At 41.6% G+C, this 25,451-nt stretch overlaps 1 protein-coding gene across 5 annotated transcripts in view; it reads left to right on the top strand.

Annotated features, from left to right (window-relative positions):
* Positions 1-23,148, top strand: part of adgrb2 (adhesion G protein-coupled receptor B2) — a 231,648-nt gene extending 208,500 nt beyond the window's left edge. For all 5 annotated transcript variants that reach the window (XM_061058960.1, XM_061058964.1, XM_061058962.1 and 2 more), the window contains 6 exons: positions 888-1,060; positions 1,378-2,091; positions 4,381-4,416; positions 6,654-6,767; positions 17,020-17,073; positions 19,684-23,148. In XM_061058960.1, coding sequence (XP_060914943.1) covers positions 888-1,060; positions 1,378-2,091; positions 4,381-4,416; positions 6,654-6,767; positions 17,020-17,073; positions 19,684-19,860 — 1,268 coding nt within the window. In that variant the 3' untranslated portion in view covers positions 19,861-23,148. The remainder of the gene's footprint in view (positions 1-887; positions 1,061-1,377; positions 2,092-4,380; positions 4,417-6,653; positions 6,768-17,019; positions 17,074-19,683) is intronic.
* Positions 23,149-25,451: the final 2,303 nt, after the last annotated feature.

Below are 25,451 nucleotides of genomic sequence, written 5' to 3'. Positions count from 1 at the left end.
CAGGTTCTGTACTCTGCCAGTGTTCTCGCTGGTTAGTCAGAATCTGCAGGATCCAGCTTCAACTTCTGATGAAACGTGTAGCCTGACATTTTGTCACAGCAATGCGGTGAACATGAAAAGGTCTGCTCTATACGCTTTGGTTGAGAACTGGATTTTTGGGGCCACATCGTAAATATTGAATCCTCTGATGGTGACAGAATGAGCATGATATCCAGCATGACTCTCCAGACAGTTTGATTTGTGTTTGATTGTGATGATAGATTGATGTTAGGTTGTGATGAAACATCCCATCATCAGCATGTCATAAGTTAATTTTAGAGACGCTGTTTGAAAATTGTGTAGTATCTGTTTTTAGTTTTCTACTCAAAAAACAAGCATGAAAGTGAACCTAAAGACATTTTATTACGTCATAGAAGAAGAATCTCAAACATCGACCAAACATTAAGCCACAGGAAAAAGGAACAATGATGTGTTGAGGACTATTTGGGGTAGGACTCAGTAGTGAGGGAATTTGGCTCAATCCAATTTTAACACCACAGCACTTTGTACTGTGTCCCTCTCCAAGCTAATAAAAAACCTGGCTCACCAGCAAATCTTGAGATGGAGCAAGACTTAAGGTCACAGTGACAGGGAAACAACTACTCGTCTTATTTACTGTGTGCCAAGAAAGCCCAAAATAAGAAGTGAAACTTTCCCTTTGAGCTACATGAACAAACTTCCATCAGCACGTTAGTCATTTCGTATGTTTCTGTTTCTGCTACGTCACTGCAACAAACATTATCAATTTCCATCTAACCCCGTCTAATGTTCCTTTTTTCCTCTTCACTACCTCCCTGTCTACGACTCTTCTCCACGGTTTTCACTTCTCTCCTCGCATCACGCTCCAGTCATATTCAAGGAGGTGAACACCTGTAACCCTGCAACCATCACAGGGACCCTCTCTCGCATCTCACTGGATGACGAGGACGATCCCAAGCTGGCGGCCCATCAGGAGGGGGGAGTCGGGGTCAACTTTAGCTCCCTCCCTGGGAACATCCCCCCTCCCAACCTCATCGTACAGGTCTGATATACCAAAAACATAAATTCCTTGTCTGAGCAATAAACCCTGATTCTTATTCTGAATCTAAAAACACTACATTTTACTTCATTTCTTATTATACTCCAGAACACCATGCATCAAGATCATTGAGTAGTAGCAATAATTACACAAAAACACAAAAAGTGGCTTTAAAGTTTAACTACAATCAATTTAAATTGGAAGGGGAAAGACAGAATTTTGATTATCTTTGATGAATCAGGATTACGGACTCAAATGAAAAATGAGATCAGGCTAGAGGAAGTTAACTCGGAATACTGAAATATTGCTTTTTCCACAAGGTTCCAACCCTAGGGGGTCTGAACGAGCTGAGCGAGACGCCGCTAAAGAAGGAGGTAAACGTGGACCAGCAGCGACAGCAGGGGCAACAACGCAGCGGGGCTCCAATCTACCTGTGCACCGAGAGCGGCCTGGGCTGGGCTCGACCCCCCACCTCCTCCAACACCTCTCAGGACGGGAGCGCCGGGAGTGGAGGAAGTGGAGGGGGAGGAGGAAGTGGCGGAGGCGGTGAGGGAGACTACATGGTCTTACCTCGTAGGACGGTCAGTCTCAAACCTCCAGCGTCCTCCTCCCAGGGAGGGGGCCTGGGAATGGGGGGTGAGGACAAGCCTCTCAACATCGCAGTGGATGATCCCCCCTTCCCACCGCCTCCCTCTCCTCTCACCCTGCACCCAGCCGAGAGCGAGGCCTACCCGGCGGATTTTGTGCCATCAAGTGTGGGCGACATGAACATTGCCATGAACCTGAACCGCTCCTACGGGACGATCAAAACCATGCCCCATGGGCACGGCCACATGATGGCTCAAGGGGGTATTGTACACTCCCACGGAGGACACATGCACTCCCACGGGCACTCGCTCCAGCTGAAGCCGGGTCAGAGGCCATCGGTCAGACAGATTCTGACCGGGGGAACCACAGTGGAGAGAACCAGGACTCTGCCACGCAACCTGGGCAGCACCAATGCAAACACCAGCCTCTCTGCAGGATCCCTGGAGGTGGGTAGGAGGTTGTCAGATGAGGGAAACGAGGGTTTCCCTCTTGGGGTTAAGCCTATTTATCACATCCACCTTTTACTGCAGCATTTCCATATGGTTTAAAGTTATTGACATGGTGTTGTGACATAGGCGGTGTTGGTGTTGATATAACAGTGAAGTTACAAAGATGAGAGAACAAAGACAAAGTGAAGGAAAGTTCTTTGTGGAAAAGGTTCCAATTATTGAATGTGACATCCTGAAGGGGTTTGAAAATCTCAGGTTCTCACCATTGGAATTATTGCCATATATTTTTACCTTAGAAAAATAAGATGTAAGTTTCACTACTACACTGACAAGTACTTTAAAATATGTTTTACATATTTACTATCACAGTGGTTCCAAGACATAACAATAAAACATCAGTAAAGTGGCTAAGAACAAGTCTGCATTAAAACACTGCTATTGGTGACAGCTGTGTAATATATACCGCTGCTGACTGAGACAATGAGCATTAGGAATAGTTATTTTCCTAATGATGGACAGCTTCTTCCTAGATCAGAGTCAGTGTGTGTGTGACAGTGCATTTTATGTACAAGGTGGCCCAGCAGATGGACTGAGACATATACCAGATCAGAGGAAATACCCCTGGCGAATGTCTTTCAGCCCGCCTTATTTTTTACACACAAACACACACATCATACAACATAGCCCACGGTTACAAACACATGTGCGCTCACGTTGTAACCTAACCCTGTGGCCTGTTGCTGAGGTTGAGGTTGATTGAAGAGATGCAAATGACACTGAAAATTCACTGAAAAAGTGCAGATGCTTCATTTGAGGGCTGAGGACGAGTCATTAAAACTCATAAAAAATCACTGTCAGAAGAGCTACGAGTGCACTCTTGAATACCACCCCCCCCCCCACTAAAAAAAAAAAAACTGCACGGGAACCTACGGGACGTAATTTACTGCTGTAATTTCACCCTGTTTGAATGTGCTTGATTTGGAGATGGATATCAGAGCGTGCCTCTCAAGATTAAATCACAGCAGTGTGTAACTCCCTAATTCAAAAATGGTGACGCCTAATAGAGGGATCATGCAAACGTACTCACAGTCATCATTTCACTGTAGATTTTTGGTTAGGCTTATAAATTGAAATCTTAATGGTGTAGTCGAGGCGTGAGAAAGTATCATGGAGCATTTTATCCTTTATTCATACAATAGGAAACTATTTCAGTGAGTATTGAAATGTAGATTATTAGTATCTCTTTGTGGGAATTGATGTGACTGTGGTTGGCTATAGAACCATAATGCTATCAAAGCAGAAAATGGCAGTAGCAAATGTTTCCTTACACATTCTGCATGAGTGAGTTGATGACTGCATTGTGTGTCCCCACCAAAACATGCAATATACTACACCTTGTAAGTATGTTGCATGTCTACCATGTTAAAAAGCAAGGTCAAACACGGAATTGCTCTCTTTCAAAGGTAAGGATTTCTGCATAGGAGGGTAGTAACTGCAAAATGTTTGGGAGTAGCGACATTCACCAAGTGAGCAGGACATCTCCTGGGAGAAGCTGCCACTTTTATCTGTTCGCATTCCTTTACCTTTTTTTTTTTTTTTTTTGGCCGCCACAGCATCAGATCAGCAACTCTGCCCTTTCAAGAAACGAATATAGCTTTTAACTAACTGTGGAGAGCAGCCGCTCCGCCTGCCAAATGCAAATCTGGCAGACAGCGAGAGCAAGATAGGGAAGTCAGAGATGGAACGTAATGCAATGTCAGGGCCAGATGAGTTGGAAATGTCTGCAGCTTTTTAAATTGGCGGCCTGCTTGCCACTTTCTGTAGCTGTGGAGGCACTTAAGAGGAAAGTGGAGGGTTCCAAACAAGATTAGGGGGGGGATGAAAACCAATCTCTCGTGGGGGGGTTTTGCAGCTTTTTTTAATCATAATGTCTCCAACAAATTCTCCAAAAATAGCAAAGAAGATGATATATATGCTAGGGCTGTAATGATTGTATTTGAGGGTGTGTGTGAGCTGAGAAATTATTATTCCATTCTAATTCTGTGTTATTCCACTTCACTAATCTCATTACGTTGAAATAGACTGAATCGTTTGCCTTTTTGCCTTGACATTTGTAAGGATATCTGTACGATGTTGGGGAGGCAGTGCACATTAGTCATCTTCTAGTTACTGAACAATGGCACTGGGGGATCCACACATTTATAAGAAGGTCTAAAGTTCAATAGTGGTCGAGAGGTGGTCATTGATGCTTTCTTCTCTCCCCTGCCCCTCCCCATCCTCTTCCAGAGGAAAAGAGTACGGTACTCTGAGCTGGACTTTGAGGTAAGATCTCGGACCTTTCCCCGCTGTCATCAGCCTGTCTCTGCTTTTCTTGTGCTTCTGCCAGGACTTGAGTAACGCATAGAGGAGCAAAAAGCATCGCTAAATCCCTCCCAAGCACCTGTTCTTCCCTTGCATAATAGAACTACAAACTGTTTTAGACCCTCCGTGTATGCTGTTTCTCCAACAATGGCCTTAAACCCGCCCTTCCTTGTTTTCGGTCTCAATAAAATTATGTTTTTTAATTAAATTGCAGCATCCTCGAAACATCCCACTGACATGTACAATCACACCAAACAGTGTTGTCATGTCTTTGTGGGGGTCCTGGTTGAAGAAACAGCAAAGTAGATTGCTTTCTGTGTCTAAATGAATTCAAGTAATACAGTTATGGATCAATAAGTCTGTGTTTAAAGTCAATTGGCTGGTTATATATTTGTTGGAACGACATTGGTTTGGCAGTGTGTCCCTTTGTTTGTTAGAATGACCTGGGTGTCCTGTGAATTTCCAGTCTCTATATTATCACAATAAAAGACAGTCCCTCGCTTTGCATTGCTGCCTTTTGGTGGGAATTACGTTTGACACAAAGTGTTTTAAAGACTGGACATTCACCCTCCAAAATGGAGATGTATTGGTCATATAGAAGGTATGTGTGATTACCAGCTACTAACAGTGACTATGGCTTATTGTTTTACTTTTCTGGCAAATTTAATGGAGAGGCATTTCAACGGCTGCATGAATTTAGCTCAGGGAGTTTGGCTCTCTTAGAAATCAACTGTTTACTCATTAAATGACTATTGACTTTTGAGAAAGCAGTTGGCCTAGAAGAACCATTAAAACTGGGAAGAGTATGCTTCCATCATTTAATGGAAAGTAAACCAATTTTCATTGAAGCATTCTTCTTTTATCGAGTTTACCAACCCTTTTAGACAGTCAGAATTAACTTTTAATATATCATCAAACTTGTACCATTTCAAGCAACTTTAAACTGAATTAAGGATCTGGTCTTATAGGGTAAAGTAGCAATTGACTAAAAAATAAAAATAGTACTTCATTGAATTAGAATTGCACTTAAAGTTTGGCAATTTGCAAGGGAACGCTTCCAAAGAACAGTAAAACAAAGAGGCTCACTTTTCCTATTCCTCATAAATGCCTACTTCTTATGAACACCACAGCTTTTTTGTGTCAAGGATTTTAAGTTGCTGATCCAAGCTGGGATAATAAAACCTTAGAAATCTCCTGCAGAACGAGAAGACACTGTTTTAAGTGTTCCGCCAACCTCTATTGTGGTTATTGTGATAAATGAGCTGAACTTTGAGAGTTGATTCTTTAGAGCTCACCTGAATGAGTGTTTTATTGTAAAAGTATCGTGATCATTTACAGGACATCACAGCCCATGGACTTGTCATTGGGCTTTCACAAAAAGCTAAAAGACTTGGACTCAGACAATGGTGTGCCAAAAAGGAAAAAGAATTCTTAAGACTTAGCAGAAAAAGGACATGTAGGAAAGAACTCGTAGCACCCTCTCAGCTAAGCAGAGATGAGAGTACCCACTCTGAAATAATTGGAGCCAGTGCTAAGAGCCAGTCCTAGCCAGTAAGTGTGCTGGTGTGAGTGCTGGCATCATGCCCCTGTGTCACTTTCAACCTCGCAAGCTGCTTTGACGATTAGTTACTGCCGAGCAGCTCCCGCACTGCCCATTAGCACAGAGAAACAACAGCAGTGGCACTGACGAATGCAGTTTGCTGTCAGAAAATTAAAGATCTGGATTCAGCTCTCCTTCCATACAGGCATATTCAGAATAGGGGGAGGCAGTTTTTGTCGATATCCCTTTGCTAGTTATGTTTCTGTCCATCTGTTAGATGTTTAGTGAGTCAGACAGAATCCTGAGCTAACAGGACCACCAGCTAACAGACATTAGTCCGTAACAATGGCATTTTTGTCAGTTGTTTTTGCCATGTTATCACCTAAAGAACTCCTCTGCAGCACTCCCAGTTGCCAAATTCTTAAAGACTGAGGAAGTGGATGATGTATGAGCATGAGCCAGCAATCGATCGATCTGTCGCGTACCTCTCTAACCCCCTTTTCATGGCTGGCATCACTGCAGTCCTTCAGCCTTTTACCCATTACCCTTTCCAGCTGCCTGCCCTTATGTTGGCCCCTCCTTTCATTTGCTTTTTTTTTTTTTTTTTCATTTCTGTTTGGTTCATTTTTTGCTGTCCCTTCCTTTCTTTCCCTTCCAGAAAGTGATGCATACTCGCAAAAGACATTCTGAGCTGTACCATGAGCTCAACCACTCCTCCAAGTTCCACACCATAGACAGGTATAACAGGGACCCAGCCATGTCCACATTCAAGGTAAGACCATTGCCCAAACGCGGGATGGGAACTCCCTGTACCTATGCATCCCCAACCCCCTCTCCACTCTTTGTCACAATCCCAAAAACACCAACCCCTTTATCACTGAAAGAACTGAACCAGAAAAGCAAACACTGACGTCTGGGCAGATCAAATTGCAGTGGCAAGACTGGCTTAATTGAACAGCACTACCTTAAAAGGGCATTAACTTGTAAACACAGCTTTCAGATGATTATAGCTCTAAGAACTCTGGGTAAAGCTCTCAGCCGTATCAGACATTTAGCTACTTTTGCACCTTTCCCAGCTAACTTGTGACTTCAAAATACCAAGTCATTGTTTGTTCTTAGAAGAGAGCTTAAATGTAACGTGAAAATACTATGTACCTAATTGCTATTTGATTTATTCACTGCTGTACTCATTGTTTCCATGGAGAACCTACCGTTAAGTGCCCCATTATTATAACCAGTGCAGCACATTTAATAGAAATACCTCTAAATATCTTTATTTTTACTGCTGTAATTGCCTGAATTTAATTAATTCTCACGTGTAATTGGTGCCTCATTAAATTCTCGTCAAACTAGTTGATCACATGAGCTGTTCACTGAAGGATAATCAATCATAACTGGTTAATGATACCAAATTCTGCAATTTAACACGTGTGAAACTTCAACTCTTATAGCATCAAGCACATGTGCCTACACACTGAAGTGCTTTGTCTATGCCTGTGTCAACTGGTTCATGTGTCTTTTTATAATTGGATTTTCTGTCTATGTACTGCCTGTGACACTGTTTTTTTTTTTTCATGTGTGTATGTCTGCATGGGTGGTGAGGTGGGCACCTGTTAGCATGAGACTTCTTTAAATCATTAATACGCCATTTGTAGCAGACGAAAGAGTCCCTGCTTGCTTTGTACTGACCTTCAGAGGGCCAGTTTCATTAAGATTTAAACACACGTGCACTTGCCCACACTCCTCTCATCTGCCGAGGCCCGAGTGCGTAGAACCATGATGAGTTAGTCAACCTTGATAGGTGTACTTTCCTCAGGCGTCGGCAGCATGCTGGTTCGCATCTAATTTACCCCGCCAGAAGAGGAGCAGCAGCCAGGCTGACATCTCTCATATTCCCCATGCCACGTAGCCACACACACATATACGCACGCAAACACCCTGCCATTTCCCAACGCCAGGCTGCCGGCCTTTTCCTTCACTCCTCATTTGCACAACGTCTTGATCAAGATTTTCAGAAGCGGGCAACTCTCGCATCCATTGATGCCAAGCAAATATTTTATGGAAGAGGAGAAAAATGGCAGGCTGCTTGCAAAGCCATAAGCCATCTATTAGAAGTAGGAGTTCTGAACAGTTGCACTGCAGCATACTAATATGCCTCAAAGTGAGCTCAGGTGTGCTTTGAGATTATGCCCAAATGTTAAAGGAATAAAAGCCCAGTCACAAATATTAGATAGGCCATATTAGGACTAATTAAGACAAATTGGAAGGCATATTTCCTCTGGGTTTGCGGTGTCATGTAAGTTATGGAACGAGAGGCCAGCATAGATATGGCTTACTCATCCAATTCCATTATGTTAAAAGTAAGTAGGCAGTTCACTTAACTGTGAATAATTACACGGATAATGCTATCAGTGTCGGGCCTTTGACAGGACCCAGCTTGAGTTCAGCTCTGCTGTTGTCAACATCTCACTTTGAGAGTCACCCCCGGACACGAACATGCTGACTATACAGTAATTATGGAGATGAGAAGGGTGTGTGTGGGTGTGCGTGTCCATATACTTTTATACTAGAGTGCCTACTGTCTGTGTGTGTGGATCCATGTCTATGTGAGTGTCCGTTGTTGTATGGATGACTGTTTGTGTGTATCTGTTTTTTCTGTTTTCTGTTTGAGATCAGAATGTTGCACTGCCTGTGTTTGAAGCACATAAACTGTGTAAGGAGACAATTACGGCATGAGTACTGATATAATCGTTTCATAATAACTCTAATAACCTCCTCTCTATGCCATTTGACAGACACCGAAAGTGATTTTTACACAAGCTACATGATATCTGTGATTTAATTGCAAACATAATTGCTTTTCACTAAGATATCTTGTCACGGATGGACACACAAAGTACTCTAAAAGTTGATATGCAGCCTTAACTTTAAATGGCTAATTTACTTAATGACTTAAGCGCAGGCAAATATTGAACGTCTCACCTTTTAATGACGAGGGAAGCTAGTCAGTTCAGTGACTTCCAGTAGAAGGAAAAGCCTCACTCTCCCTTACCTGTTAAAGCAGTCATCTACAACCAATGATACCTGAAAAGCTCATTAACCCCCCTGACTTTTGCGGGCATCTCTGTCCGATTGAGTGTCTGAACAGTGATAACCCCGGTACTAAACAACATTTAACCCTTTTTAACCCCCATGGTCGGTGTTGGTCCACCACAGGTCCCCCCTCCCCCACCACCGAGGCACAACACCGAGCCATCACTAGTGCGCAGAACGTCCCTCGTTTACAAAGAGAGTCAACGTAAGACATACATAAACGTGAATGAAGCTCTTGCTGTAGAGCCCCTCAGACTCACTCCAAGGCCCATGAGTTGGTTCACTACATATCACTGTGTGTACTTCATAGTTTGCTGTATCTGTGTCTCTGTGCTGCAAAACAAAAAAAAAACAATTCTCATGTAAATAGCTGTTTGCTAAACCTCTAAACCAACCAGCAATTGTGGAAATATATTTAATCAACTATATCTCGGCACAATCTGCCTGTAAAGCATTGGATTTCACACTGTTAGCAGTTCATATGTGGCTGTTCTAATATGTGAAAGCTGGTGTCATTTTCCTTGCCTTTTTAAATGGTCAACTTTATGTGGATTGGATTAATACACATTTCTTTAATTGGAAAAACACACAAGCTGCAGTCATTATATGTCTAGCTTACAAGGTAATTACACACATCGAGAAGAAAGCAGTGGGTGTTTATTTAAAAAAAAAAAAAAAACCCTTTCACTTCTTTCAGTATGGCACATCCACTCTGGAGTATTTCTTTACTGCTCCTAATTTCTATGATTGGACACTTTAGCAGGGCTATAAAAGAAGAATCTAATAGTTCTTGTCTAACATTTCACCTGAATCATTAATCATTTAGAGAGTGAGGGCTTTCACTGTTTGAGTGGTACCAGTAGCTATAAGAGTAGGTATTTGTGAGTAAGGAGAGACAATTCCTCCTTTTTTACACAACTGTTAAAAAATCTCAATAAGTTAGCTAAAGCCTTCTGTCTACAACCAGTAATGAAGCTAACGTTTATGCTGGCTTAATTTGTTAGCTTGCTACAACTGAAAATAAAGTTGTTAGCTAGAAGAATAAAGCAGAGGGTTCCTATAAAAACAGAATATGTCTTTATTCTAACTCCATCTAAAATTAAGGATAATTCTTTTGAAAATTTTGGAAATTGAAGATTCTATTCTCATAAATGAATGTTTTGGGAGGCCTAGCTAAAATTACCAAGGAAGATGGTTTTTAGCGAAGCGTCAATTCAGAGAACGGTACGTCATCGCGTGCCTGAGTGCAAGTGACTAAAAATCTAACTATTTCAAGACTATATTTATTTGTCATCACAGTCACACAGCTACAGTAAAACTGTAAGCGTAATCCATGTAGCTGCTCATTCACTTCCAGTAAGCGCTGTCTCACAGTGTAGACTTTGTTTAATGAACCTAAATAGTAACTGCTCCCCTAGTGGTGTGGTGGTGTAATAGTTAATTGTTTCACAACTTGCTTTCCATGTGCATAAATCCTCTTTCTGCATAGAATTCAGAAGGCTTTTTTTGTTGTTGTTTTGCTGTTTTAGGTGTTTTCATCACCGTAGCCCCACTGTGTTGTGGAGATCCATATTGTCCGTGTGCCCATTTCAGTGCCTGAATTAAACCTTATGATCTAAACAACCCATAACTGAGTAATAAATCAGTTCATAAAGACAATGACCCATTCAAAACGATTTATAATCACCTCATAAACCATGTTATTCTGCTCATAAACTAGCTCATTGGCACTAAAAAGGGCCAAACACGATGCACTTTTTTATGGGTACTGATGACAGACTTTAGGAAATGTCACAAAGGCTTTATGGGGTCAGAAGATACTTGATCCATTTTACTTCTCTGAAAAAGGTAGGATTTATGTGTTGGCTGTGTTGAGCAGATGAGTGGATATCAGAACATTCCCCCCCCCCCCCCCCCCCCCACACACACACACACACACACACACACACACAGACATTTGTGTTTGTACTTTCACATCTTATCCAATTTTAAGCGTAAGAGCAGTAGGCTTAAAGTGCTTCTGGGTATTACATGTGCCATCAGAGATACGATCCAAGTAATTCAAACTCTTAATTCCTGCTTTTCTTGTCTTCCCTTGTCTCTCCATAACACATACTCAAGTTTTTGTTAACTCCAAGTTGAGCGGTAACCGGTATTTTTCCTATTTACAACTCTTATGACTAGAGGCTAGATTAAGTAATGACTCTGCGTTAGTCTTATTATATGGAGAAAGATGTGACCGGAAAGAAGGAGGGGCAGTAGACAGCACATCACAAATCCCCATTAACCTCGATGTTGAAAATCACCTTGTCTGTCTTTTGTATTAGGCCGCTGATGCTAGCAGAGCTATTCCTGTCGAAGTCTGAAAATAAATGTGCCCGTTGCCCTCTGTTTCTTACATTTGGGATATTTTTTGAAATCCATATGCATGACCTTTAAAAAAACTCCTCAGCCAAATGGCTTAAAAGTGAACAGTGGCTAACAAAGGTCACTAGCAGGCTGTGACACAAACATTATATTCTTCTGCTTGTGTCGGACATTATTCTGTGAGCTTCTTTAAAAGCGGTAAGGTGCATACAACCTTTCACATTAAAAAAAAAAATGGCTTCAAGAGTTCCAGAGCTTTTGTCGATCATTGTAAGCTTTCAACTGTTGACTACACAAGTATCTGCTGACCTTGAATCAAGTGCTTGGTTACAGATAGCTCTCTGCCTCCATAAGAGAATAATGTCTGTTGCAGTGGAAGCTATTGTATTATTATCCGTTGAAGTGGATAGAAAGTGGGCTTAACAATAATGCTAATGCAAAAAAACATCCACACCCGACTCTGTTTTAAGTACAGGAGATGCTCTGAGAGGGGCCAAATGGCTAGCAGGAGGCATGAAGTCCATTTTCATTTCGCCTCTCATAATAGAAAGCAGATACAAATGGAGTCAGCAGGGTTACCGAGAGACAGAGTGGATTCAGTGTGACTGTGTAACGCGGTATTACTGTTCCCGCTAATGTTTAGATTTCAAACAGCTTATTGGCCTCGTTCACTGTGCAGTTAGCCTGTCACTTTCTGTCCTCTCCACAGGGTTCATCAGGTCATAACACAAATCTGCATTCAGTGCCCGATGATGCAATGTCTTGCCTCTGTGTGTGTGTGTGTGTGTGTGTTGGAAGGACTGTGAGAGTCTATGAAAGAGAGAGGGAGCAACAGAGAGAGAGACAGAGAGAGGGAGGGAGGGAGAGTTCGCACTGCGTAATGGTCTGGCTGATGCATTTTTTAGCTCTCAAATGGGATATATTTCCATCCCGTCGCCGGCTGTGTTCTTGATTAAATGAAGCGTGCTTGGCTCCCCTTCTCAAGATAGACAGTGCGGAGTTGTGCGGAACGCAATGGGTTGGAGAAAGGAAAAAAAAAAACGACAAAGGAAACAAGTTCTCTACTTTGTTATGATTTCACTCATGCTAGATCAGAGCGGGGAGAGGCCAGCAAAAAAAAATTTGGATTATGAAAGACACATTTGCAATTCAATCTGTGCTCGAGGCGTGTTTTTGTGAATCTGTGATGAAATCCTTGTCTGTCAGCCTCCATATGGAAATATATTGTTGTATTGTCTGAGAGGGTTCCTTTATTAGCCTGTCCCATAAAAAAGAGAGGCAAGACTTAGCTGCTCTCTTTTGCATGCACTGTTAACATTTGAGGCTTTTATTGATATTCTGGCAGGTTTTTTTTTTTTTTTCAGGCCACTTAAAGGACATTTTTCTAAGGTAATGTGTCTGCTTTGAGGGCGTCTCAGGCAAAATGAAGATGTATAATTTTAAATGACAAAGACTCCATTTTTGTTGATTCAGTGAGGGCAATTTGCTGCCGCTCGCAAACCCCCATAGGTCCTGATAGTCAATTTGCTGGCATTAAGCTAAGGGGCTTCAATTTAACATTCCAGCAAAAGAGCAAGTCCTCCCCCTCTTCTTCCTCTTCATATCTCACTCTCCCGTCGATTCATCCTCACGTTGTGACATTTTCCCTGTTACCTTGTCCCTCATTCTCCCATTCCTCCCTCTAAACCCAGCCCTCGGTGGCACATTTGAGGCATTAATTGAATAATTAATTCCACTCATTATCTTGTTTTTAATTATTTCCTTGCCCCCTTCTCTCTGCCGAGTATAAACTCATCAACTGTTTTTCACCCTTCTACACAAATTGCCCATGAAAACCGAGGGCTGGCGGAGTGAAGCTCTGAAGCACACTGGCTCTATCAGTGGCTCCTAATGAGGGGACAGTTAGCCCAGGCGGAACGAGCCTAACACAGGCTTCGTGCACCAAGAAGCACAATACTAATTTAGCTCATTTAGTGTCCTTGGGCCAATTAAAGGGAGGTGAAAAGGGCCGAAACGCTTGCTGGAACGGTTTTCACTGTAGGAGAGTTAGCCTTGTATTGCACGGGGGGCCAGACAGCAGGAAACCAAGCCAGTGTGTCTGATTGCTCGTTTGTTTGCAATGTGTTGCACTAATGGAATTTATTTGCCCTACATTCTCCAGATTCGGCTCCTTTGAAGAGCCTTATTACTTGTGACACAGATTTCTTCCCCTGCTAAGGGGGTAAATGGTGCTAAAGACTGCAATGCCCAGTTAGTCTATTTTCATGCTCCATAATAAAACATTTTTTGTGCTGAATAGGCAGTCAGGATTATATAATTATCTTGATGATGTAATGGAATAAACACATAGAAACATTGTTTCTATGAGCCCCGCTACACAACAGTCAAACTCTGGTATCCACTCAATCTACTCTTGATGTTGTTTTTTATGTTCTTCATGCATTAATGTGATTTAATTTTCTTCTATCTGAGTCTCACACTCAGTGCATGTCTTTTCATTGACTTACTGCCACTTTTTATTGATTTCTGTTTTTGTTTTTTTCTTTTCTTTTTCTTTTCCTGTTTTATGTTCTTTGTTGGAATCTTTTTTTTTTTTTTGCATGCTTGTTGTCATGTCCCAGTTTGAATCTAGCCAGACAGTCCACAGATCCATGGGCATCCAAGTCAACAAAGGTAAAGTTATCTAACTTACTGCCCATCCTCCCCCAAACATATCCCATCAACAACAACAAACAACAACAACAAAAAAAACAAAAAAAAAACAGGCTGACACATTTGCTCACCCACATCCAGACACGACTTCCATTCCATGGTCCAAATGAGGGGGACTCTGAGTGGCAGAGAGTGGGCCTCATCCACCAACACTGTAGCAGAGGCTTCTTAAGATGTCGTTTCTCTCTCTAAAAAAACGTTTTCTCTGCTTTAGATCTGTCACACTTTAAGCTTACAACATTATCTCTCCCGAAACTGCATGACATGGCGATTAGATAAAAATCGAAGTGGAGCCTGCCCCTGCTCCCGTCTTTCACTAGTGATGGACGGGGAATTAGGGGATCTTATTTGGCCACATTAGCTCAGTTTGTCCCTGCTGTGCCTGCAAAAGGGTAATGTAAAGTACTTTGTGCCAGTTCAAAAGACACTTTGAGGTTGAGAATAGTTGACAACATTCAGGCACATCTTCAGTGACTTCAGAGAGCCATTTTACCTGATCCAATGCAAACACTGATGGCACTCCAAGTGTACTTTTAGAGGCTAATGATTGGAACACTTTTGATGCTTTGGCAGAAATGTGAAGGCGCTCATTATGGTGATTGAAAACTAGGAAGGAAGAAAACAGGCTGCCAGCCATAAATCAGGCTGACAATGATCATCCTATTGCCCGACTATGATATCTTCTTTGAAACTTTTTATGCTCCATATGTTAAAGCATATGTTGGAAGCGGATAAAAACAGATACAAAGAAAAGAAACACAACGCGTGATCAAATAGAGTTGTTTAATTCAACATCTAAATCTGCTTTCCCAGTCAAGTACCTCAAATCTAGATTTAAGATCAGTGAATGTATTTACTTAAGTCCTGAATTCTATCTCTATTACAGACAATAACAGAAGGTGTATCAACATAAATGATCAAACCGATTGCAAATTCAACGTTTCTATACATTCTCAACATGTCAGAGATTTCAGTTTACAAGCACGTGGCATTTGGTCAAAATTCAAGAACAAGCAATGCCCTGGAATTGTTTTTAATTTCCAAAGAGATCAATCTTAGGTCTTTCTAAAACTACAGTGGCTGATAAGTGCAAATACTGTCTCCTTCTGTAAAAGGGCCCAAACTATTTATTACATGACAAACAGGCAAGACATTCAAAAACATATCCAAAAGTTCGAAACGTAAGCAATGACGGAGGTGCACAGCATGTGACATTTTAGGTTCTGCAATAAGCTGAACAATTTGCATTATCAGCAAATTTGGCCACGGTATTGGTTTGGTGGTTGTTCGCAAAGGGGCAAAACAATTTGTGTTGTGAGAAACAGAAGACAAAATAAAAAAAAAACAATGCAAATTCAAAAGCACATCCAAATGTGCAGAAAAAAATCAGAAATGACAGAAATGCCTAGCAAATGATATAATATGCAGCCAACAGCTGAAACAAAAAATTGTATTAACGGAAAAGTTGAAGCAAATATTTTCTCCTAATGAGAAAAAGTTATTCGCACTTGTCAGCCATCGCATAAAAAAACCAACAAAATAAAATACTTTGTCCTTGTGTTTTTTCGCCACCCACATAAAGACTCCCTCTCAAGCACTTACGTGGAAATGAAAAAAATGACAAACTCGTAAACTTGTCTACTGCTTTTAAAAAAGAGGAAGAAACAGGAACAGGACAAACTTACAATTTAGTGTTGCAGAAAAAGTTTTAACATCAACCTGAAATGCTTCTCACAAGAAAAAAGAAAAAAAAAAAGAAAGGTCCGGTCAATACAGTCAATATTAGCCAAGTTTTTAAAGTCACTGTAGGGAATCAATAGTGGCCCTGACTTGTGGCACACTGGGATTTACAAAGTACATTTGACAGCACCAAAAACCAGATACTTTATAACACAGCTACTTATTGTTTTGTCTGACTTTTTCTTTTTTGTGTGCGCACTGGTGTTGTATGAATCATTACATGCCCACTCTCAGACCAGCCAAATAAGAAAACACCTGTGACCACCTGTAAAATTTATTTTTATGTCCAAAAAGAAGCCAAAAAAGAAGACCATCAAAAACAATAGATTACACTGCAGAGGTACAGCAGGGCTAAGCGGGTTTATGTGTCTAAGCCAGTAGCAGTATGTCTGCTTTATAGCCGTCTTCTGACTATTTTATGTGTCGTGTTAACACATACTGCGACAAATCAATAATGCAGATAGTGTAGATAGTCTTTCCACGGACTAATAACCAGATTCCTTTTTTCCACATTATTTAGAATACATGAGCTCGCAAAGCCTCTAGCGCCGCACAGTAGACTCACCGTTAATGGCTTTTAAAAATCTATTTACTGTATGCCCACACCCCATCCTTTCTCTTATCCCCTGTTGTTGCAGTAGTAGTTGATATTAGAGTAGCATGTAGAATCTAACAGTCACGCTGTCTTTGGTTCCAGTGTAATCCTGTTAGGTCAGGATGCTAAAAAAGAAAATACTGCCTATTCCCCACACAGTTTAATTCTACTTGTTTCAATCATTGTTTGCACTGTTTCTGTTCATGTGTGCATGTTGTAAGTGTGCACATCAGCTGCATTGTCTCAGAGAGGGAGAGGGTTGGGGGTAAGGTGTGAGCACGAAGCAACAACTGCCTGTTCACCTGCTGAAAGGTGTGGGAACAATGCCATTGTTTCAGGGCAGAGTTGTCAGTGACTGTGATCCCCCTCCCCTCCCTCCACCACCACCACCACCACCCCTCAACCCCTTCCATCGTCAATACTCCCCTTCTTCTGTCTCTTTCTTTTCTCTCTCTCTCTCTGTCTCTCTCCCGTCACTCCTCTTCCTTGTCTTCTCCTTCCCATTTCATCACCACAGAGGGAAAAGCGATGGAGCATTTCGTCTGCCGGAGGTGAAAAGAACTCGTCGAGTGTAAGTAGAGGGGTTGCTGTCGGGAAAAAAAAAAAAAAAGGAGCGAGGGGAATGAGAGAGGGATGAGAGAAGGGGCTTTGGGAGCAAGGAGGGGACACAGGCAGGCAGGAGATAGCAAAAAGAGAAACATATAGACACGCAGTGGCAGCACAATCGTGTTTGCCTGGACTCCCAGGGATAAAGTTGGGCTTAACTGCAGTATTACCCACACTCCTGCATTACAAAATGTTCCTTCGCCGGCATTTAGCATGCAAATTGGCTCCCAGATTATGCCTTTTGTATTCATTTCACCAACTGTCAGACTGTGACGCAGTGAGAATGATAATCAGGCATATATTGCCCCCTAGCGCTGCAGTGACAATCATCACACTTTGAGGGGTGGGGGAGGAGGGGGAGAGGGAGAGCTGTGTGATTTCCGATCAATGAGTCGTATGTGTGTGTGATGCAGAGAAAAGATGACTAACTCAGAATGAATCACAGCACAAGTTCTTTACAAGAGTCTGTGTGACAGAGATTGTGAGCGCATTCAGTAGTTCTCTCGTTTATGGATTCAATATGTGCAAACATACAAATACTCGCACGACTATGGATGAAGCAGTTGGTATTTCATTGAGATGTTCTCTGAAAAAACACTTTCCTAAGCAATTATGATAGGCCATTTTGTCCTGTGGTCATCAAATTATAAATATTCAGCTCTATGTCGTCCAGCAGCTGGGTCCATCATGTCTGCAAAAAAAACACAAAAAAAACCAAACACGAAGTAGTTTGTCCTGTTTTTTTCTTGTCTCCGTTTTATTCCAACAAGAATCATCCTGGCCCCGCGATCTCTTGTCTTTTCCCAATCGTATCGGTGGAATCATTGACTCTGCAAGATAATTAGTCTGATTTGAATAATGGTCTGTATCCGATGCATAATGCCATCTCTAATTTGGGCGTTGAGCTAATCCCTGAACATGTATTTTACATGTGTGGTGGGGACATCTGCAGAGCTCATGCAGCAATAATCAACCAAAGCCTAAAAGCCTTCAAGCTTAAACCAGTCAATCTGATGGGAAGGAAAGTTATCAGGTCTGTTAGAAAAATTAAAATGTGTGCTTTGGTGTACAGGTTTGTATGGTTCTGATTTCAAGTATATGTTGGGTTTAATAACTACCAGATACTTTCCCTTTTTTGCGAGAGACAACAATAATTAAAAAAAAATTGATGTGAGTGCATTCAATGTAACCATTTTAAAATCTTTGTATTGGCAAATTACAACCTTGAATGGCAGTGGTTCACAGGTGCATCATTTTAAGCAAGGCGCTGACTTATTAAAATATCGCTCACTTTAACTGCACATATTTGGAAACATCTTTGCTTCTAAATCCAACATGGCAAGGAGCAGACATTTATCACAGATTATGTAATCCAATGTATTTAGAAATCAACCTAAAAGGGAGACCATCCAAATAAGTTTTTATATTTTATAATTTCACAGGAACACTTTAACCAAAAGCTACGGTAAGTAGAGTGGATCAGAATTCAAGCAGGAATTCAGGGCCATATTAACCCACCAGCGTGCCTCAGGGCATGCATGAATTGTGGGCACTAATTGGGACTCAATTGGTTCCAAGAGTTATTATGGATTTAATACTAATAGAGGCAGGCCCCTTTTTAAGATTTTCAATAATGAATGTACATAAAACCTTGTTGACAGGTGAAGTAGTTGCTTTTTTTAAAGCAGGTTGTGAATCAATAAGAACGCTCCATGTGCAAAATCAGACAAGTTGCCCCGTGTCAGCATTGTTTGGCGATAAAGACTACAAAAGCTTGAGAAGGCGCTTTTAGAGACGTCAAGTTACCAGATCTCTGATCAAGGCAACAACTTGAGGATACATAGCTGCCATAATATTTAGAGATGCAAATCAATTCAAGACAATACAAGTCTAGATTTGGAATGCGTAATATGCATGGATAAGAACGGCCTTACCTTTTAAAGGCTCTGTAAACCCACCAAGTGTTAGTGATGAGACGATGATCAGATGTCTTTGAAGCAACAGGTGGGTGTGGTCCACATACCTATACACCCCTCATAACCCTGTTCATTTGTATAGGACCTATTTGGGCAGTAGGACCTGTTGACCTCTTATCATACTTACTGTTACTTAGAATGTATTACATCCTCAATTCTCACCATAGCTCTACCTATTTTCAGCTCTTATCAGCCGGAATAATTAAAAACACTTGTGTGGGTGTACAGGGTGTACTTTTAGTATCCTGATCAATCCTGTACTCATTTTTGATTGGTCTAATTTCCACAAAGAACTTGCTCGACAGCTAGTTTGGGTCCCTTGGCAGTTAGAGGACCACATGTATTGTCCCTCTTCATTTGGTTGGTAATCTGAATTTGCAGGATGTTAGTCTGTCAAATGGGATGCATGTTGAAAACAAACTTCTCTCTCCCAAATAAGTTTGGTCATTGCTTCTTTGATGTCTTGGCTGAACTAACCAAAAAAGTGAAGCCGTCTTAACCGAGATCCCGCATCTTTTTTGACGTCATCGCAGGGTCTTCATTTGTATTTTACGTCTCCTTATACGGCCCCCTTTTCTTTGTCCTCCTCCTTCCATCAGGACAAGTCCACCCCAGAGGACCAGAGCTCCTGGGACAGCTTCAAGACCATGACCCCCGAGCTGTCCATTGTGCCTGGAGAGCAGAAGGACCGGATGGAGCTGCACAATAAGAACTGGGACTCCTCCTCAGCAAACACACCCGACTCGTCCGAGGGAGACTTCCAGACTGAAGTGTGAAGACACACGGACGTAGACGCACTCACTTGAACACACACACACACACACACACACACAGACACACACAGGCTCTCATGCCGAGATCCAAATGCACACAGAGATACTGAACTTCTCAAAAGCTATACATACGTACATGATTTTTTTTTTTTTTTTCCGCAAAGATCTCGCACACACAGCTCCCTGTCTCCTGCAACGTGCTGTCAGATCCCATACTGTATTTGTTTACTGCTGCAGTGGACAGACGAGGAAAGAAGACTGTTCTACTCTATATTTTCGCAAAGACTATTGAAAAGAAAGAACAGGAGCTTGACACGTCTGTGAATGGGAACACATTTTAAATGAACAAAGAAAAAAAAAAACTATGAAAAACTTATTTCTGAGAGAAAAATGTCTTGATTTTATTCTGGAGAAAAAAAAAACAGAAATCTCTTTCAATTGTTTGATGATTTCGGGGGCGGGCTGAGAAAAATAATATTTCTGCACCATTGAGTTCTTTTTTATAGCAAAGGGATACAAATCACACTGAAATTTCTCGCACTGGCAGCCCCCTTCTTTCATTTATTTTCTTCACCCCTTTAATGGATGACGACAGCATCTTCTCTTTTTTTTTTACTTTCATTTTGATCATTTGGTTAACGTGGAGGGCGAGGGGATGGGGGGGGGGGGGGGGGGGTGGGGCGAGGCAAAGCTGCTCACTGATATGTGCCATCCTCTCCACTTTTTCTTCAGGCTCAAGTTTAACAATCCTATCCATCCATGACACTCACCTCCTCTCTGTCAACATCATATTCCCTCTTTATGTATTTTCTACTTATTTGTGAAAAAAAAAAGAAAAAAAAAGAAATTGTCCTCCCTTATGGTTTGAAACGTTTAATGGAAAAATAATATGACTGAAAGAAATAACTGAGTTGTGTTTTATTATCTAACTGTTCAAGAGGAATTGATTTATTTTCAAACTGTTTTTTTTTTTTTCTGGTTCTGCTGCCTTTTTTATTATCATTTTTTTGTTCATTTCCTGTGAGAATTAACCCATGTGGAGCTTTGAAAAAAAAAAAAAAACATGATTCAGGGCTCACATGGCAAATAAATGTGATGTTGCTCTCTGTGTTATCAAACCATGAGGGAAATGAAGGATAGTGATCGTTATGCAGATTCTTGAATCCCCCTTTTCCCCCCACTGCTAAGAGATACAAGCCTTTAAAGATTACCCCATGTGAATCCATCTCAGCCATCACCAAGTCGCAGTCATGCCATAAAAAGAGGATATTTCATTCTTTTTCAACCCCAAATAGAATCCGTGCTAGCTCCGTTTAGCATCTCATATTCTGCCAAAGCGCTAGCTTTAAAAGCTTAGACTGAAGAATTCATCAGTTTAGCAGGTCATTTCTCTCCCCCAGTTTCTGAGGATATTTTTTTTTTTTAACTCAACCTGACCTTAGGAGGCTCTTAAACCCCAGACCTTTATGAAGAGTTAGCAGCTGAGCAAAGTCCAAGATCGCAATCATGGCTTCCACCTAATGTCTCTCCACCTCTGTTGCTCATTACGCCCACCGTTATCGTCGTGCTAACAGGTTGCACAAAATCCTAACGTTCAAAATTTAGCCAGATGTTGAGTTCATAGTTCACATGATAACTTTCCGCGTGATTCCTTCGCTTGTGAGCAAGCGGCTCCAAGAAATTTAGAGCGAGACAGAAATCTGTAGAGGGAGCACCAGAGATTCCAAGGCCACAATGTGAAAGAGTGAAGAGGAAACAGAGAGAAAAAGGTTTAAAAGAAAGGCTGGAGGTGTTTTGCTTCTTTGCTTCACATTTTAACATCCCTACTTCATTCTCTCAAAGAGGACAACAGGTTCTTCTGCTGTTGCTACATTAGCGCATCAGTCCTCCACACATGAGTGGGAGAAAAAAAAAAAGAGCGTCAGAGTTCAGGATGAATTCAATAGACATCGTGATATTGTTTTTTGCCGGTTTTCAAAGGAGTCCCCATTAATCTAACAGCTCAGAGATAGGAGATGGGAGACAATTTCGGCGGAAGAAAAAAGTGCATGAGAAAATGGTAGCCGAGCAAGAAGATCCAAAAATATATATAATGAGAAAGCTAGAGGCATGGAAGAGATGCAGATTAAGAAGGCGAGAGCTCAAAACAGTAATTATCCGGGGATGGCGATTTGTCCTGACATTTTCAGAAGCAGCCCTCGAACCATCTGTTTAAAGATCCCTAATGTGGTGCTAGTGAAGCGCAGCGCAGATGGTGAGACAAGAGCGCGGCCCTGCTAACCTTTCAAGCTAATCAGCAGATAGACAAACCTCACAGCTCACTCCTTCCTCTTGAGGAAGGAGGAGGAGCGAGGTGGGTTCGGTCCCCGCGTCGCCCCTCGCTGAGGTCACATTCTCCACGACCTTCTTTGAGACTTAGGATTCCCCCACAGTACACGAGTGTCCACACAGGACGGAGCAGAGCAGCGGCCTTCATGGCTACATGGTTTCAACCCCATGTGGTGTGCACCAGAAGGGAGCGTCAGTCTCAGGGGAAACAGATTTGACCTTTGAACTGACAAATTCGTTTTTTGTATGAGGAAAACTGAGCATTTTTGAGAGGAATTCTCCGCAAAGCCTTGTTCCTATTTTAATGTATAAATGGGATTTGATGAAAGAAAGAAAGAAAGAAAGAAGGAATGTGAATGTTTTATTTCAGCACAGTTTTACTTCTTCATATTTTTTTATTATTGCACACTAACACTATGACAGGTTTCACCTCAATGAGGGCCAGATTTTTTTTTCTAGTTTTTTTTAGTTTTCAACTCCAGGAACGGTAAGTTAGATGTGATTGACTGATTCAGATTCATCTTTTGAATGTGCCACCGGAACAAAGGATCATCTTTCCCGCCCTTGACATCCCCCCCTCCCCCTTCCTTTTTTATTTTCTTTAAATGAACTCTAGTATGATGCAAATGCTTATACATGATGGTCAGAGTGTGTTTTTGTCATCTTGTTTTCCTACGTGTGTTGAAAGCCTGCCAAGCTGAGAAGCCCATAAAGAGATATGAACACAGGCAGATGCCAAATCAAAACCCTACTACTCTCACCTTGAACCCCTCCAGCTTTCGATGCTAACGTGTTAGCCGACTGCTAACACCATCCAACATTCTAGTTAATTTACTCTTGAAAACCCCCTACTTTTCCCTTTGTCCCACATTTTTGGTTCTTTTTTATACATAAGATTGTACAAAGTAGTCCTCTAATGTTTTCATAGTGTCTTTTTTATATGAAAATAAATTTTCAAATTGATCTCGGTGTCTCATAATGTGTGTCCCCGCCGCTTCAAGGGCATCTGTGGCTGAGAACAACTGTGCTCTTTCTTGATTTGCAGTGCTCTCACAATCCCATGTTTTCATAATATCACTCTGGGTGTTGGGCATGACAAACTCTGTTACCCAGAAGCACTGGAGCTTAACTGTGACCAATCTGAGGCCCCCGCTGGTCGGTCTGAAAACTGTGAGAGGAACAGCTCTGCGGGGTTTGAAGTTATGTTGCACTGGAATAACCGAAGGGGGAAATGTCAACTCCAAGTGATTATTTCATTAAAATGTATAAACTTTGAGCGATATTTATGCTAATAATAATCCCATTCAAAAAATGGAATTTCGCAAAAAAATGGTTTTCTTATGCAACATGTTGGAAATAGTCACAGTGGACGGGCAGGGGGAAAAAAGTGCAGATAAGCTGTGCTGGGATGAAGAAACATAAGGGGATGACGGTGCGCATGCCTCAGTCACTCTTCATTTGCCCTCCAAGGGGCTTGTGGGTAATTAAGTGTGGGTGAGTCCTTCCATCGGAGCTGCCATCTCTCCCCCCAGAGAAATGCCACCAACTGTATGTTTCTGAAGGGAATGAGGGGGGGATGAGCAGGAGGTCAGAGGGGGAGGGAAATAGAGCAACAAGCCTCAATGCATGGTGACAGAGTAAAAGCAAGGAAGGAGCTTTCACATCACCTCTGGCAGTGGAGTCACAGTGATTACAGTGGCCTCTTGGTTATTTTTTTCCCAGAGCTTTGTGGGTAATTAAGTTGTGCTGCTGGTGTGTCACAAGTGACTTCAGGGGGGAGACCCTGCTGACAAATAACACAGGGGGACAAAGTGAGGAGTGGACGGACACGCTTTGGAAGAAGAGCAAATAAATTTCATCTTGACGGAGGCATGTGTCCACCAGGAAAGTCTTGTCAAGCGCTGCCTCTTTTTGCTTGATCTTCACGGCAAAGACAGGACACGCCATTGCGTGGTTGCTGACAGCGCTGGGAGATTGAGAGTGTGTTAAGTGATCCAAACAGGAAGTCCTGGAAGTTTAATCATGCTGATTCTCACAAAGGAGCGATGCAAATAGTGCCATCATTGCTTTTAAAATAGTGACTTTAAGCAGGAAAATGGAGCATTAGAGTTTTTATGCACCAAAAAAACAGATTATCCACAACATTATTTTTTCTGTTTGTATGTGTTTTGGCTCCATCTGCAACAAGCAATTATAGCTGTGGTGTTGTGCTTTTCCTAGGGATCACTGCACAAATGGCTTGTCAGTACTACTACCATATACAAACAAGGACGCTGAGACTTGGGGGAAAAAAGCAAAATACACTATTATTGGTATTATTACTGTCTCATATTAATATCTGGAAAGGCTTGTGTTTGTTTGGATCTAACCAAAAAACCAACAAAGGTGCATCCTGAATTTAACTATCAGCTGTATCTTTATCTCACAAAGAGGCACTGTGGCTAGTTCAGATACCTTTTCATTGTTTTCAATTTTACTTTGCATGATGAACATTTCAAAATACAAGTATTTCATCATATCGTCCCTTATTTATTGACACACAGAAACCCAGGGTCATGTGTTGTAATACTGTCAAAGCTCCTGCATGCATTCAAATAGATGGAAACCTGGAGGCGATGTGATCATTGCACCTGTGTGCTAACTTCATGTTTTGTAGATGCGGTTGCCAAATTATGGAGCCAATAGTATTTTTGACTGTGCTCATCCATAACACCAGTAATGGAACAACACGAACAGAGTGGACATTCACTCCCCCAGGCGCTTTTCTCCTTGTCAGTGTGTAATATTACCCAGGGTACCTACTGTATGTCGCCTTTCACTGCCTGCAGAATTCAGGTAAAAAAGCTCTAAAGCCATTAAAGATATGAACATGACTGCCTTTGTAGTCAATCCAAATTTGATATCTACATTATTTTTAATTGATCAAATGGAATCATTATCTGTGGTGTCATCCATTTTTTTTTCTCAATCCCCCTTTTGAAGCCATCAAATTCAGTGAACTGGCTGTCACCACTTAGGTTTTCTTTTAGGCCAAGGGATGACAAGATGGGAAGAAAGAATGCATATGCATTGTTTTGTCAGTTGGTAGAGCAACCCCCATTATGCATCCTACATACAGGAGCAAAGTTCTTGCAGCATTGGCCCTGGATTTGTCCCAGCACCTTTGCCATGTTGTCCCCACTCTTTTGCTCATGTTTTTTTTTTTTTGCTCTTCTCCTTGTCTCTCCATATTTCAATGATGGAAATGCCAATCAGATACTCTTTTT

This window comes from Labrus mixtus, chromosome 16, assembly GCF_963584025.1.
Source record: "Labrus mixtus chromosome 16, fLabMix1.1, whole genome shotgun sequence".
NCBI classification, from domain to species: Eukaryota; Metazoa; Chordata; class Actinopteri; order Labriformes; family Labridae; genus Labrus; species Labrus mixtus.
Note: the sequence above shows the minus strand (reverse complement) of the source record. Positions and strands in the feature narration are given on the sequence as shown.